The sequence below is a fragment of the Solanum tuberosum genome, unplaced genomic scaffold, assembly GCF_000226075.1.
Source record: "Solanum tuberosum cultivar DM 1-3 516 R44 unplaced genomic scaffold, SolTub_3.0 scf00154, whole genome shotgun sequence".
In the NCBI taxonomy this organism is placed as follows: Eukaryota; Viridiplantae; Streptophyta; class Magnoliopsida; order Solanales; family Solanaceae; genus Solanum; species Solanum tuberosum.
Window position 1 is genome coordinate 259,761 of NW_006239079.1, and position 15,109 is coordinate 274,869.

The 15,109-nt window shown below is 32.4% G+C and overlaps 2 protein-coding genes across 2 annotated transcripts; one reads left to right on the forward strand and one right to left on the reverse strand.

Moving 5' to 3' along the window:
* Nucleotides 1-101: 101 nt before the first annotated feature.
* Nucleotides 102-1,544, forward strand: LOC102593491 (actin-depolymerizing factor 12). Its single transcript, XM_006353235.1, has 3 exons — nucleotides 102-167; nucleotides 980-1,239; nucleotides 1,355-1,544. The coding sequence occupies exons 1-3, from the start codon at nucleotides 165-167 to the stop codon at nucleotides 1,503-1,505; spliced, it is 414 nt and encodes a 137-aa protein (XP_006353297.1). The 5' UTR covers nucleotides 102-164; the 3' UTR covers nucleotides 1,506-1,544.
* An 86-nt stretch (nucleotides 1,545-1,630) lies between these two features.
* On the reverse strand, nucleotides 1,631-6,847 carry LOC102594681 (O-glucosyltransferase rumi homolog). Its single transcript, XM_006353239.2, has 6 exons — nucleotides 6,583-6,847; nucleotides 3,422-4,014; nucleotides 3,137-3,329; nucleotides 2,694-2,758; nucleotides 2,354-2,564; nucleotides 1,631-2,265 (listed from the first exon to the last, which is right to left on the reverse strand). Exons 1-6 carry the CDS (start codon nucleotides 6,691-6,693, stop codon nucleotides 1,894-1,896), a joined length of 1,545 nt encoding a protein of 514 aa, XP_006353301.2. The 5' UTR covers nucleotides 6,694-6,847; the 3' UTR covers nucleotides 1,631-1,893.
* Between the last annotated feature and the right edge of the window lie 8,262 nt (nucleotides 6,848-15,109).

Consider the following 15,109-nt stretch of genomic DNA (forward strand, 5'->3'; position numbering starts at 1 on the left):
TAATTATAAATAATAAACCAGCTAGACTGTGTTTTTTCTCTTGTAGATTGAAGGATCTCTACCATTTTCTCCTCTATCCCCCCCACCCCTTTATCCCTTTTTTTTTTCTATCCATTTTGCAGGCAGAGATCCTTATCTATTTCATAATTTCATTATACGATACCATGGTATATATATATATACTCTCTTTCTGTTTCATTTTTTCTTTTCAATCACCATTTTGTCATGTTATACATCTTTAACTTAATTGTCATTCAACGGCAAATCAATCGGCCGAAGTTGACACCAGCTTTTAGTTAGACACCTCATCTTAAGTAGGATTTGTTCATTTTGAACATCTGTAGTAGGCATATATTGAGTCATTTTGACACCTTTTTTATATTCTCAGATCCAACTTAAGAGTGTATAGGTGGAAAAATTGACCAATTTGTATGTGACACGTAGATTTTTATTTTATTTTTTAACAAAAATGATTCACTTTTACGATGAATCATGGTGCACTCACTAAGCATATAATTTTCGAAAAAAAAATTAATTATATATATAAATATTTCCACGGGAAAAAAATGGATCTATTCATGTTTTCTTGGTTGAATATATCCACTGGCATACGCAAGAGTTTTTGTAAGAAGTATCGGTATTTTTAAAATTATGAATATATCATTATAGCAATAAGGGGTGCCATTTTTAATATTTATAACCCATATTATCATTTTGGTTATTATCTATAGTTTGCATATTTAGAAAAAAATAAAATTGACGAAGCAGTGTCATGTGACACATCTCTGTACAAGGTGCGTAAGCACCTGCATGCATTAGTTTGGCCTCAATCACTCAATGAATGGTTGAATATAATGGCATTCATAATATATACTTGTTACTGTTGATCTTATCTTAGGATTTATCAATTGTTCTTATTGTTGTTTCATTTGAATTCTCTGTCTTATTCATGACATTTGACAAATATATAAATGGGCAGGCAAATGCTGTGTCTGGAACGGCAGTACAAGATGAATGTAAGCTGAAATTCTTAGAATTAAAAGCAAAGAGAAACTACAGGTTCATTATCTTCAAGATTGATGGTCAGGAAGTGGTGGTAGAGAAACTTGGCAGCCCTGAAGAAAACTACGATGATTTCGCTAACTCTCTCCCTCCTGATGAATGTCGTTATGCTGTCTTTGATTTCGACTTCATAACTAACGAAAATATCCAGAAAAGCAAGATTTTCTTTATTGCCTGGTATACATATATAACTTTCCTTACATATATATATCCATTTGAGAAAAAAAGATACTCAGTGAAAGAAGATTTGGCCTGATTCTAACTAATAATACTATGTGATGATATCTTTTAGGTCACCTGAATCATCAAGGGTGAGGATGAAGATGGTATACGCGAGCTCAAAGGACAGATTCAAGAGAGAACTGGATGGAATTCAAGTTGAATTGCAAGCAACTGAACCTAGTGAAATGAGCTTTGATCTTATAAAATCGCGAGCCTACTGAGTCCTCTCATGCAGTTGCATTTCCAGTTTCTTTGTTGTGGTTCATATTATCACCTGATCTTTGTATTTCTCATGTAATGCCTTAACTTGTGGTAACAGCATTCTGTATCAAATGGTTGTTTTTTCTCCTAAATAAAACATCTGATTGTGCTCTTGTTGCATTTTAGACTGACTAATTCCATTATATTTTCATCCATTGAACTTCAAATGAATATATTATTACAAATACCTATATAAAGGAAAAAACTTCCTTCCTGAATTGTTTTCCTCCTAAACATATGTTATCCCAACACCAAGGTTTATCGTTCGTGTGCTCCATTATAAAGTTAGATGATTATACAACAAACTCTTAACGAAAAAATATACCTTACTACATGTAAAAAAAAAAACTAAAATCTTCGTTGTTGTTTGCTTTTGTTCTTCCAATATTGTTGTTCCCATGAGTCAACTTGTTTTATTGAATTTTCTTTTCTATCAAGAATAGAGTGAAGACCTGCAGGGGCAAATGGAGGTGGCATGTTGCAAGGTATCGCGTCTGAGGGGCCTTCAACCATAGATTCTAACATGAACTTCTTTGTCAATCCTTCAGCTGGGCATGCCATTGCCTCTGAACAAAGCTCAACTGCTTTTCGAGGTACAGTGGGCTTGTATTTCAACAGCTTAGCATACTCACTCAAGAGATGGAACATGTAGTCGTACACATAATCCATTTTGAGTTGTTCTTGAATGAAATCGCTTGCTGCCTTACCAATCGCCTGTGCCTATGTTATTCACCAAAGAAGTAAATTATCGGACAATGCCAATAAGATGGTGAAGACCGTGATGAGTTGGGGTCGGATTATAGATTACCTCTTGTTCATGAGTATTCCCCCAGTCAACAGCGTGCTTGATTGATCGGCATTTGTCTTTATCTTTTACGGGCCAGTAATGTTGCAGAGGCATCAAACCTCTGGTGTAGAAATCGTAGTACTGGGGTTTTATAAGTAACGTAACAGAATCACAGGCCAGAATATATTTTTCACTCACGGACCATGCAGATCCTTCTACATAAATCTTGTACCTGACATAATAGCATAAGGAAGAAAAGAGAAAAATCGGACAATGTTTAGGAAGATATAGTTAACAAACACGGACATGTTAACGAAAAATAAAGATAAACCAGTAAGAGAAACAACTCTATTTTTCGTACCTGTGGATGCACTGACTAGCTAAGTCTGATTTCTTGTACCCTTGCTTCTCTTCTTGACCCCAGTCCTACATATATTTATAGATTCATCACCTAAATTTCTTTACATTCTACATTTCCTACTTATCCCTAATCATATCATTAGCCTCATGACTAGAGCAGGGAATCTGCGGTAAACATGACGGACATGTTCCACATACATTCACTGGACTTGGAAATTTCAGGACAATAAGTTAGTATGAAATTCCTCACAAAGGCACAACCTCCAAATATGACGGAAGTAGTTGACTGAAGTCAAGACTAGCTCACCTCTCACCTTTTTCATATTTGACATCATAGTAGAAGCTATTATGAGCTTTCATGTGTAATATTCCTACTCCTAACCTCATGAAGGATTTGTATTTTCTGACAAGGAACATGATTACATATGTCGTAGAACAAGATACCTGAGCATAAACGCGTGCATTCCAGTCCTGCTTTTCTGAAACATTGCACTTGAGCAGATCCCTCCTGGTTTCAGCAACAACAGGATTGCCTTTCCAGTATGCATATGGTTCCCTGTCAGTCCATTTCATCTTCTCATTCCCTTTCTTTAAGTCCTTCGACAAAGTCTCCCACGGCTTTATATTAATCTCTGGCCTAAACAATGTTTTCGGAACAAAAAGATAAGGTTCAATAAAACTTATAAGATTATCAAATCAATATGCATGCGAGAAAATTAAGGTTCATACCACCCCCAGAATGACCAGTCTGGAAAAACAATATCCAAACTACTATCATTCCCACAGTATCGGAACAGAGGTGGAGGAGCAGGGGCCTTAGGGTGTCGATAGAATTCAGTCTTAAGAACTGGCCAGTCAACGCAGTCGAACATCAGGTCCAAATCAGGCAGTTTACCAGGGTACCTACGTAACATTTGTAAAATGCCCCATAATGTAAATGTGTCTCTACTTTGAAATGCCTTATGATAGGTTTCAACATATGCTCTTCCATTCACTATCACCAACCGAAAATCTGCCGTCCTTTTGGCTCTCATCACCATTTCTTTGGTGATTCCTGTTTCTCTCCAATGCCATAGGTCATCGTAGATCCAACGGAAGTAATCTGGACATGTAGGCGGCGGAGGAGATGATGTAGAGGCTTCATTTTGTTCGGTGAACTTTAACGGGTAGTAAGATGCAGGGCAAGTTCTTGTAAGATTCCCAAGTGTACAATTTAGTTGGATTTCCAGTTTCTTCAGGGGCACTGCTGGGGTTGCATCAGTGTGATTGTGGCGTGTTACGGGGGTTAATATTGTCTTTCGTGGAGAATATCCTGTGGTGGACTGTCAATGCGGAAGAATAAACCATTAGTGTAGATTCAACAAGATGATGAGTTAGTTCGCAATGTAGACAAGAACAAGATATATATGAATACTGAATAATATTGATATATGGTGTCCTGGACGCAACATCATGCACATAGGCAAACCCAGGATTTGAAGACTTTGGGTGCACCAATAAACTTAAAATAAAAACAACCGAGACATAGGTTCCTAGGGTGGTTCCTCTGTGGCTTGTACAAGTGATACAAGGGCACTCCTATACTCCTCATGGGTGCACATTTAGTTATATTCTAGTTTTTGTCAATTTCTCAAGATAGATATACATATAATTTTTTCCCGAAGTTGAATATAGGTGCACGTGCACCCCAAATATGAATGTGGGTCCGCCTCCGATCATGGATGGCTTACATAGCGAATAATGTCCTATAATCACAAGGGTGAAGGAACGAGATGATCAAAAAGTAGTTGAAGTTGTTTCACATTGGCACATAAATCTTCAGTTTTTTTGTTACTATAGTAGTTTCAAAATGTAACATATTAAGTAACTAGTCCAACTTTGTTCTTTTTTTTTTTTATCAAAAGGATAGATATATTATAAATTACGTAATGTCAAGCATATTGTTTGATGCTGCAAAAACAGAAGTTTGGGCCATGGTATGGCCAATTACATAGTTGCTACTAGGATTGAGTTTCCTTAAGTCCAACTTTGTTCTTGTTTTGCTTTATCATGCATGATTACAAAAATACAATGACTCGAGACCTTACTTGCTCTGTGAAGGCAAATAGATTGTTTTCGATAGATACTCGGCTTAAGTAGAGATAATAAAATTAGATATAAAAAGGAAAATATAGTAGTCAAACAGCCATATTGAGAAGAGAACGGATAAGAGAACAATAACAACAACACATAATACAATAGTCGAACCAAAGAACAAAATAATACGTATTCCCTCCGTGTCAATTTGTTTTTCCTATTTCTTTCTTAGTTTGTCCTAAAAAAGAATGTCTATTTTCCATATTTAGCAACTCTTTTGTTCCAACATTCTATATGACATATTTAAGACCTAAAAATTAAAGACATTTTGATCTATTTTTAATTTGAAACCCCAAAATTTAAATATCTTTTTTATTTTCTTAAATTTTATATCATGTCAAAATAAGACAAATAAATTAAAATAGAAAGATGAAGTTATAACAATGACAATATACGTAAGAAAAACTTAACTCGACTACCTATAAACTTTCTATGTAAATAAAATTATCGTTGAAGAAAAAATTGAAGTAGAACACGTGCATTTGTATAACATGGGTAACAGAAACGAGAAATCTTAATGCTATCACAAAATAATGCCACGTAAACTTACACAACAGACACTTGGCGTAACTTTCACAGCAAAATTGTTTCATTGTCCCTCTCTCATATAATAATGTTTTAATAATAATTTAAAATAAAAAGCTAGAGGACAGCGTAAAAGATGGGTAAAATTACAAATCTGCCGCATATTCGCCCAACAATTTTTATTGCACCTTCAATAATGTACCGCTATTGTGCTTAGAGCACAAAATTTAGAAATCTTTTTTTTTTATAATTTATAATTTTTAAAATATTCATATAAATATCTCATGATAAAATAAATAAATAAAAAATTAAAATTTATTTATTAAGACAAAGAGGAAATATTATTCAGACACTTTTTAAAAAAAAAATTATGCCACGTCTCGTGATGGAATCAGAATTTTATCTAAGAAATTTCAAAATCTAAAAAAAGTAAATTCATAAACTAGCTGAATCAAGGTTCAATATTTATTCTATATTATTGCAATTATATATAAATAACATAAAAAAAAATTCAATTTTTTTTCGATTGAATCGTTGACCACAAGCTAGCTCTGCCCCTTCTCACACCAAATGAGAAACCGAAGGGAGTATTTGATTACAGTTAAAATATGCTCAAAAACACTTAAAATCACAATTAAGAAAAACTGCAAATCCCTCCTAATAGTAATGTGATTGTACTTTTAGATAATAATATGAATAAGTGACTTACTTTCTTGACGAATTAAATATTATTTGGCATGCAGTATCAAGCTAATAATAATACAGTGAAAAAAAACAAACAAACAAAGAAGTAATTAAGAACATCATTCTTTTTTGTTTCTCCTGGTGTTTGTTAAAGTCGGTGAAAAAAAAACACACATTTAACTTAATTAATTGAGAGAAGTATCGATAACATCCTAAATTTAGCTCAAATTATTAACAATTTTGAAAATACTTTTTTACTTGACTAACTAAATTTAGATACATTCCTGATCGATTACATTACATAACAATACAGTAATCTCAAACTCTTGTAGGAGCATGAAATTTTAATAAAAAACCGAGAAAAATATTGAAAACACATCAAAATTTAAGATGTATTTCACTCATGTTGTAAAATTGAGAATGTATCTTAGTTCAATTCTATAAGTAAATGGATATTTTTAAGATTGTCAATAATTTAGAAATGAAATTAATAATTTGAAGTGTATCTAATTAATAACACTAAAAAGAATGAAAAAGAAACTTACATTGTCGAATGGAGAGTATAGGAAGTGGGTGGAGAAAATAGCTCCGATGAAGAGAAGAAGAGAGGCGAAAAGTGTTAGTGAAGATCTGAGTGCCGTTGTCTTGGTCGCCATTATCTTTAATCAAACACTTACATACATACAACTAATTTGTTGCATGCACCGCCAATATACCTTGAAATTATAGGTGACAATTTTTTCCTCTATAATAAATGTCAATTGTCAATATACACCAAACTTTTACTTTTATTTTTAGACAGAGGTACAAGACTTTTTTAGAGTATCCCACCTAAAACGGCATTTGAATTTGGTAAATACACATACATATCCCTATATATAGCCTTATTAATAAAAAGAGAGAATAAGTGGGTGATGTAATTAATTTTGACTTTTGGTACCCTGACTAGTCCGTAATTATGAATGAGGCAACTGTGGAGAGGAAGAGAAAGTGCAAAGTGGAAACAGAATAATGTGAAGTTTGTGCAGTAATTAAATAGAGTTTGTATGCTGCAAAATCAGGTGAAGAAAACTAAACTAAGTGAGAAATTAATAGAAACAGAGGTCTTTTTTGAGATATATGTAAGAATAGTGAGGAAGTAGAGGGGAGCGGCAACTGGCAAGAATATATATCCCGGTGGTCAGAGCCCAGAGGGATTATTTGGAAAAAGCTCAAAATAGTCTATATATCTTTGGGCTTAGATTTAAAGTCATCCTCAATATTTCACTTGGAACACAAACAGGCCCTCTTGTTTGTTAAATTGGTGCACATTTGGTCACTTCACTTACTGGCCGTGAACTTTTAACAATCTCTTTTCCCTCATTATTGCAACAACAGTTCCACAATCAAAAAAATGAAGATCGTTATTTGAATAGTTCAAAAAGACAGATTTAACTACTTTTCTTGTAGATTTGCTGAGAGTTATAGCTAACAAAAGATGGGGAAAAACACTATAAATTTCGCTAATAAATTTCTTTCTTTTTTGTTATGATCACATAATAGTCGCCATGACTATAATTCAAATTTCCTTTCAAGTTAATTTCCCTTTGCTTGATATGTTCTGCAGAACTTTGTTGCCATGAAAATTGGATAAAGAAACCAGTAAATTATTGTTAGTATTTGCAACCAAAGCTGAGATACTAAAGCCCATCTAAAAAGGAGTAATTCCATGGTAGCTAATTACTCCCTCCGTTCATGTTTACTTATTTATGTTTGATTTGACATACATCTTAAGAAATAATGAATAAAATTTTAATTTTATTATATCATCCTTAATTGGTAAGTCATCTCATTCACTGAGAAATGAATAGTACTTAATAATAAGAATATGAAATGGAAAATTATCTCTTAATTTTTCAAAATAAACGAGTAAAAGTGTATATCTATTTTTAGTATAATTGACAAATAAAAATGAATAGAAAAAGTATAGTATTTTTCTTTTAACAAAGCCATATTTAGGTTGTACAAGTTGTTTGATAATATTTCAAATGGTTCCTGGTATTTATAGCCAAATGGACAATTATGTGAATATGTGTGTGTAAATTGGAAAAATAATCTTGGAGAATTATGTTTAGTTAAATTGTGAGTTGGAAATGCTATGAGGATAAAAGATAATTAAAAAAAAATTATTATTTCCGTTAAAAGTTAACTGTTAGTTAGTGGGCATACTAAAAGTGCACCACTTTAGCAAACAAGAAGGGCTATTAGTGCTCCATATAAAAGAACAAGGATGAATTTGTGTCTAAGCCCAAAGATGAGGGACGATTTTTGGCCTTTTCTCGATTATTTGTGGATAGACATTTAAATTTTGTTGGACTCTAAGACGTGTTTAATTTTAGTTGGGACTCTACAATATGTGTTCAATTTCAATTAGGATTTTTGGAGGCTAAATCTTAAACTCTAGTTCATGCCTATATAAATGGTACTATATTTCCTTGAAAAGACATCTCGAATAGTCCACAAAAGTCTTGGAATATTCGTATAGAGGTCAAATCTGAATCATCTTAGTTCGAGAAATACGCTACTAACGTCCCTCGAATCATGGATAAATCTTAGGAGAGTAGAATCAAGGGATAAATCTTAAGAGAGTAGAATCAATAGAGGAACAAAATTGTACCCACAATAATTGTCAATAAAATATTCATGTTTCTTCATATTTTATTTGTGTGGTTTATTTATTTTTCATATGTTTAAAATTTGTTGCAAACATTGTGCACTAGAATTTTATTTTATTTTTTCTCTATTTAAGGTCTGATATCTGTATTGAAGTCCGATTAATTCAAATTTGTGGCACAGCGAGTCGCACTTCTCATCAAAAACCTATTCGCACTCAAAGCCCAAACTTAAAATTTTTAATTAAAAAAAGAGCAACACTATCCACTGCACCATGTTATGAATGTCTGCACTAATAATTAGTATGCCTCAAATTGAGGGGTCTGTTTTCTTTATTTGTTCAGTTAATGGTGCAGCATGGGTGGGAATAGTACTCTCTCCGTTTAAAAAAGAATGTCCTAGTTTGACTTGGAACGAAGTTTAAGAAAAGAAAGAAGACTTTCATATCTTGTGGTTCTAAATTAAAGTTATGTCAAATATACTAAATTGCCCTTTAATCTTGTGGTCTTAAACATGCCACTTGGAAAGTTAAAGTTAAAATGTTGCCAAAAAAGGAAAGGGGTCATTCTTTTTTAAACAGACTAAAAAGGAAATAAGGTCATTCTTTTTTAAACGGAGGAAGTAGTAGTTTTTGAGAAGCGATTTTTGAAATTATTGTTGTGCACTTATATTTATTTCTAAGAGAGTGATGAGTTTCTTATTTATCACTTGGTGCCTATATATAAAAGTGTTTAATATTATTTTTAATAAGGTTATTTGAATTTCAAAAACTGAAAATCCATCCAACTGAGTGATAGTAATATACATGACTTGTAGTTTATTTATAGGCAAAATGACACAAATCCCCCCCCTTAAGTTTACTTATTACTATTTTTCCTTAATAGTTTTATTAATCCCCAAAATCCCTCTTTTTCTCTTTTAAGTCAAAAACTCTCACGGATACAATATTGGGCCTTTCCTACGCTAAAAACCAGAGTTCATTCTTTTCTTATTTCTCTCCTAAAACTTCTCCACATTTTCTTTGACAACTGATTTCTCCAATATTCTTCAAAATCAAGTATCTCTCTGTGTATACTCTAGGTAAATTTGGTACTTTTCTTGTAATCCTCTTTTGTTTCTTCTTATACTGTTGAAATACTCTTTTGTTTGTTCTTCTAATTGTTGAATCAGATGGATGATGCTAACATTAATCAGATATATGACTATGAAGATATTGGTTGGGCGGAGAACAGATCCAAAAGCCTACACGACCCATTGTTAATGGTGAATGTAAAAGATGGAAAGAAGAAAAACGATTTTACTTCATCTTCCAAAACCGTTCCTAAAACCCCCAAAAAAATGGGTCGAAAATTTGCTTCCTCCAATTTCTCGACCTCCATTACCTGATGTTAGATTTTAGTTCTTCTTCTTTCGAATGTTGTAATTTTTTTGTTAGTTAATCAATTTATGATACAAAAAATGCACAAATTCAGGTCTCTTATTTAATGTATCGTTATTATCTGTAATCAATTTATACACTAACTCTAACTAAGTCAAATTATAATGTATTTTATTTCGATTGTTATAACATGCATTGTTCAGTAGATCTCAGTCATTAATGTATCGTTTGTGTTTTGTTTATGGGTCTGTGTATGTGTATATGCTATTTCAAGTTTCATACTAAATATTGTATCAGTTACATATAATGTGTCTTTCATAGTAAATGTTGTATCAGTTACATATAATGTGTTTTATTTAAGGTCTGTATGTGTATCGTACGTGTTTTGTTTGTGGGTCTGTTTGTGTATCTGTTATTTTTTGTATCTCAGTCATTAATGTGTCTTTCGTAACAATGTGTCATATTTTGTATCATCTTAATAACAGGTTGTTATTTTTGCATAATATTCTGTTATGTTTTTTGGATTCTTACAGACTATGAGTTATGTTATCAAGCAAATCCCTACACACTATTTGAAATTTGGTGCAGCATACAACTATGACTTTTGTACAAGATTTGAAAAAGTACATGAATGTCGAGGCTTTCAAGTTGTTTACAAATTCTATTTTCATACTATTTCAACAAATTTCAACGATACATTAATCAGAACAATCATATATTGATACATTATCATATGAAATAAACTAGACACAGCTATTATATCATAATTTTAGACAGTAACGTTTCCTTACTGTTTCAACAAATTTCAACGATACATTAATCAAAGGCTTAAGTCATTTCCGGCCACCTAAAGTTGTCCGCATAATTCACTTAGACACTTCAACTTATCCCTGTGCCAATTGAACACCTTATTTGTTCAAAAGTCATTCCTATTAGACACAAAATGCTGACATGGCAAAAAACGTGTGCTTCACTTTCTTTGAGCGCGTTAAGTTATCAAAAAATAATATTTTTTCTTTTTTTTCCCCTTAACTTATGCAACTGAATTAATAAAAAAGAAAAAAATTAATTAACAAAAAAAAAAGGAGCAGTCATCTTCTTCCCCATTCCTGCATCTATTATTCCACCATTCTCATCATTTTTCTTACACACATTTGCACACCCCACCCCCTACACCTCTCTCTTTCTCTCACCCACTGCCATTCTTCTTCTTATTTCCCCTTTTTATGTTAATTTACGTCTCAAAATCTCGAAGAAGCTCAATTTATTACATGAAAAAATATGAATTGATTATTTTGGGAAAAAGTTTGTTATTTTTTTTTTCAATTCTAATAAATAGTTACTAATGGATAGAAGATGAAGGCAATGAGTAAAAGATATTCATGCTATCGAAATGAAAGAGAATGAGTATTTAGTTTGAATGGATAGGAATGGTGTATTTTGTACTGCCGACGCCAACGAAAGAGAAGAAAGAGTTAGAGCGATGGTTTGTTGGAGTCGTCGGTGCCGACACCAGCTCCAATGGAAGGGGAAACTAGAATTGGGTCTATCGAAGAAGAAGAAGAAGGGAAGGGGGGGGGAGGGGCTGTTAATTAAAAAAAACTTTTTTAATTTTTTAAAATACTTTTTGGATTATTTAAATAGAGCTTTTAAAAGAATTTGAATACAATACCACGTGTCATCATTTTATTGGTAAATCGATTTTGTATTCACGTTTGAGATACACGCATTTTTATTTTTCAACTGTTTGTCAGTTTATGTCAAATAGGTAAAAATTTCTTAAGGTTAGAGTGTTCAATAGGCACAAGCCTTAGTTGAGGTGTCTAAATGAATTATGTGGACAACTTTAAGGGGCCGCAGATGACTTAGGCCTTAATCAAAACAATCATATATTGGTACATTAATACATGACATAAACTAGACACAGTTATTGTATCATAATTTAGCCTGTAATGTTTCCGTACTGTTTCAACAAATTTCAACGATACATTAATCAGAACAATCGTATATTGTTACATTAACACATGAAATAAACTAGACACAGTTAATTAATAATGTATCCAAGTCATATATTTAATGTATCAGTGCTGAATTATTGTATCCGTGTTTTAAATTTTTGAGGGATTTCAGTCATTTTAAACTTATAAGGGACAAATGGTCATTTTGGCTTTAAAGTATGTGATTTATGTCCTTTGCCCTTATTTATATTCTGTTCTATTTTAATATAACGTTGTAGTATTTTATATTTTTATATAAAATGTGGCACCTATTTTTACGTTATCTATACAAAATTAAACTTGTCAGCAAACTAATTGAAATTGACTATTGAAAAATCAATATGAATATATCCATTCAGATCTTATAATTGACTATTGCGACCAATTAATTAGGGGTTCTTCAAAGTTCGAAATTACTTAAAATCCTTAAACTTAATTGACTCGAAGAATTAATTGAAGATACATACATTGTGCATATAATTACATCAAGTCAAAAGAGCAAACCAAACCATTTTTCAACATGATTAATATGAAAAAAAGGATCTTTATTTATTGAACCATATATATATGAAAGGAGATACATAAATCATGGTTCAATTTTGCATATGAATAACATACATGTAAATTAGTTTTATTGAGTTTTGTGAACCCTTTTTGTTCCATAATTTGGTGGAATTGGACAAAAGCACTTATTTTCATTCACATCACATTTGGGGCTTGCGTCTATGCATCTTATAATCTTAACACAATCATCATCCTTAGTGCATCCTCCTTTCGCATGGCTTCCTTGTCCTACCAACATTCACATCGTTGAACAAATCAGTGACGTATACAATTTTTTTTATAACAGATAGTCAACATTTGAAAAGGTAAACAAATTATTAGTTTTACTAGTCAATACATATAGCTTAAATTGTAGACACATAAATTGATAAGAAAATTGCTTACCAAACAACATAAGCAAAAAGGAGATCAAGAAAACCTTAAGGAACGTTGCCTTCTCCATTTTCTTTTCCAAGTTTTGTGGTAACACAAGAGTAATTAACTATATATGTGATTGTTATTATTGATTTTAATTGTCATTCTTAGCAATGTATTTATAGGGAAACAAAAACATTTAGTTGATAGAGAAATAATAACTTAGAAAAAGAAATTCAATGTACTTTCCCTAAATTAAAGAAGTCAAATCAAATATTAAGGTTACACAATACAAGTAATTTATGGGTAAATAATAATTTTTTTTTAAAATGAAGACATTGAATTATTTTGAAAAGTGAGTAATTTTCCTTTGTTGTTTGAGAATTAATCTAAATATCTTTAATTGAATATATCTTTGCAAGTTAAATGTTGATTTTAGAAAAATAAATAAAATAAATAATAAATAAATAACTGTTGATTTTAGCAATATATATATATATATAGTTTTATGTCCTTCGCATAAATAGTTTAGCTAGCTAAAAAAATTAAATTAATCTAAGACTAAGATAACACAATCTTTTCTTGCATGACGTTCACTAGCTAATAGAGAAAAAAGTTTTAAGTTTTATACAGGGTGTGTTTGGTACGATGAAAAATATTTTTAGAAAGTATTTTCCAATTTTCTTATATGAACTTAATTTTTTCAAATTAAGGAAAACGACTTTCCTAAAAAGTAAGGAAAACATTTTTCAAAACTCTTTTTCAACCTTATCACTCGACTCCCGACCCTGACTTAGGAGTCAACACTTCACCCCGACTCGGACTAGACTCTTGACCTTGACTCGATCCTCGACCCTATTATTGACCCACAACCCAAATCTAACCTACACCTGACCCAAGACCCAACTCCTGATGCATACCTGACTCTTAACCCATGACCCATGACCCAACTCCCGATCTTGATCCTGACCCTAACCCGAGACCCTATTCCTTACCTTGACCTTTGACCCAACCTCGACCTCAATTTGAAACCCAAACTCCTAACCCCAGCTTGAGAAACTCCCAACCCTGACCCAGAACCTCGACACTAACATTGAACATGATTCAGGATATATCTCTTGACCTTGAGTTGACCCGACCTTTATCCCGAATTAGGATCTGACTTTACTGACCCTGATCCTATTTACGACCCAAAATCAACTCCGAACCTACATAGGATCCAACTCCCGATCCCTACCCATGATAATAAATGTCCCTTTTAACTTGACCTCAACTAATATTATGCCCTCCAACGTCAGATGTGCACATGTAAATACTTAAACTTGTATAAAGTTGAACAAGTAGACACATGTGTCCTACGTGACATGATACTCACAGAATGTCACGTTATATACAGATTACTACACAATAGAAAAACACATCTTTGCGTGACATGATTAATTTTATTTTTTTAAGCATTCTTAATTGTCACGATCCGAGCCTACACCCTGGACGTGACCGCCACTTGAGAACCAGTGTTGGTCTCCAAGCGAATCATCATCCTGACTGACTACAAGCGGAAGACTAACTCAAGCATACACAAGCATCAAACTGAAAGAAAAGATAGATCAACAGTTTCATTAAATCTCAAAACTCTCTAAATATTCTAAGTATGAACGTAGGTTTTAAATAAAACATTTGAAACTGAAAGACTCTCCAAAACTGTCTATCTATGAAGCCTCTACTATACAAAAATGAGTGTCGGGACAAGACCCACGACTTCTCAAAAGAACTACTACTAACAACTCATAAAACTAGAGTACTCTGAAAGCAAGGAGGTCTTACTCGAAAGCTGATGAGCAGATTAAGTGATCTCAACAGACTCTTGTTGAGGATCCTAAGAACCTGTATCTGCATCATTAAAAGATGCAGATCGAATGACATCAGTACGTTGAATGTACAAGTATGTAATACAGTTGAATAACAAATAACTGAATAAAAGGACGACAATAGATATATATTTATATACTCAATCGAATGTAAAGAAATAAATGAGTGAAATCATTAAAACTTTACAAAATACTTACTCATCTTTAAACTCAACATATTAAGTGATATAATAAAAATATACTTTTAAATCTATTTAGG

Excerpts from the sequence above, each read along its gene's own strand:
- LOC102594681 (XM_006353239.2), bottom strand. The coding sequence starts at position 6,693 with ATGGCGACCAAGACAACGGCACTCAGATCTTCACTAACACTTTTCGCC. Across the intron at positions 4,015-6,582 it reads TATACTCTCCATTCGACAAT|TCCACCACAGGATATTCTCC; the intron begins GTAAGTTTCTTT and ends CCGCATTGACAG. Across the intron at positions 3,330-3,421 it reads GACTGGTCATTCTGGGGGTG|GCCAGAGATTAATATAAAGC; the intron begins GTATGAACCTTA and ends AACATTGTTTAG.
- LOC102593491 (XM_006353235.1), top strand. Across the intron at positions 1,240-1,354 it reads AAGATTTTCTTTATTGCCTG|GTCACCTGAATCATCAAGGG; the intron begins GTATACATATAT and ends GATATCTTTTAG.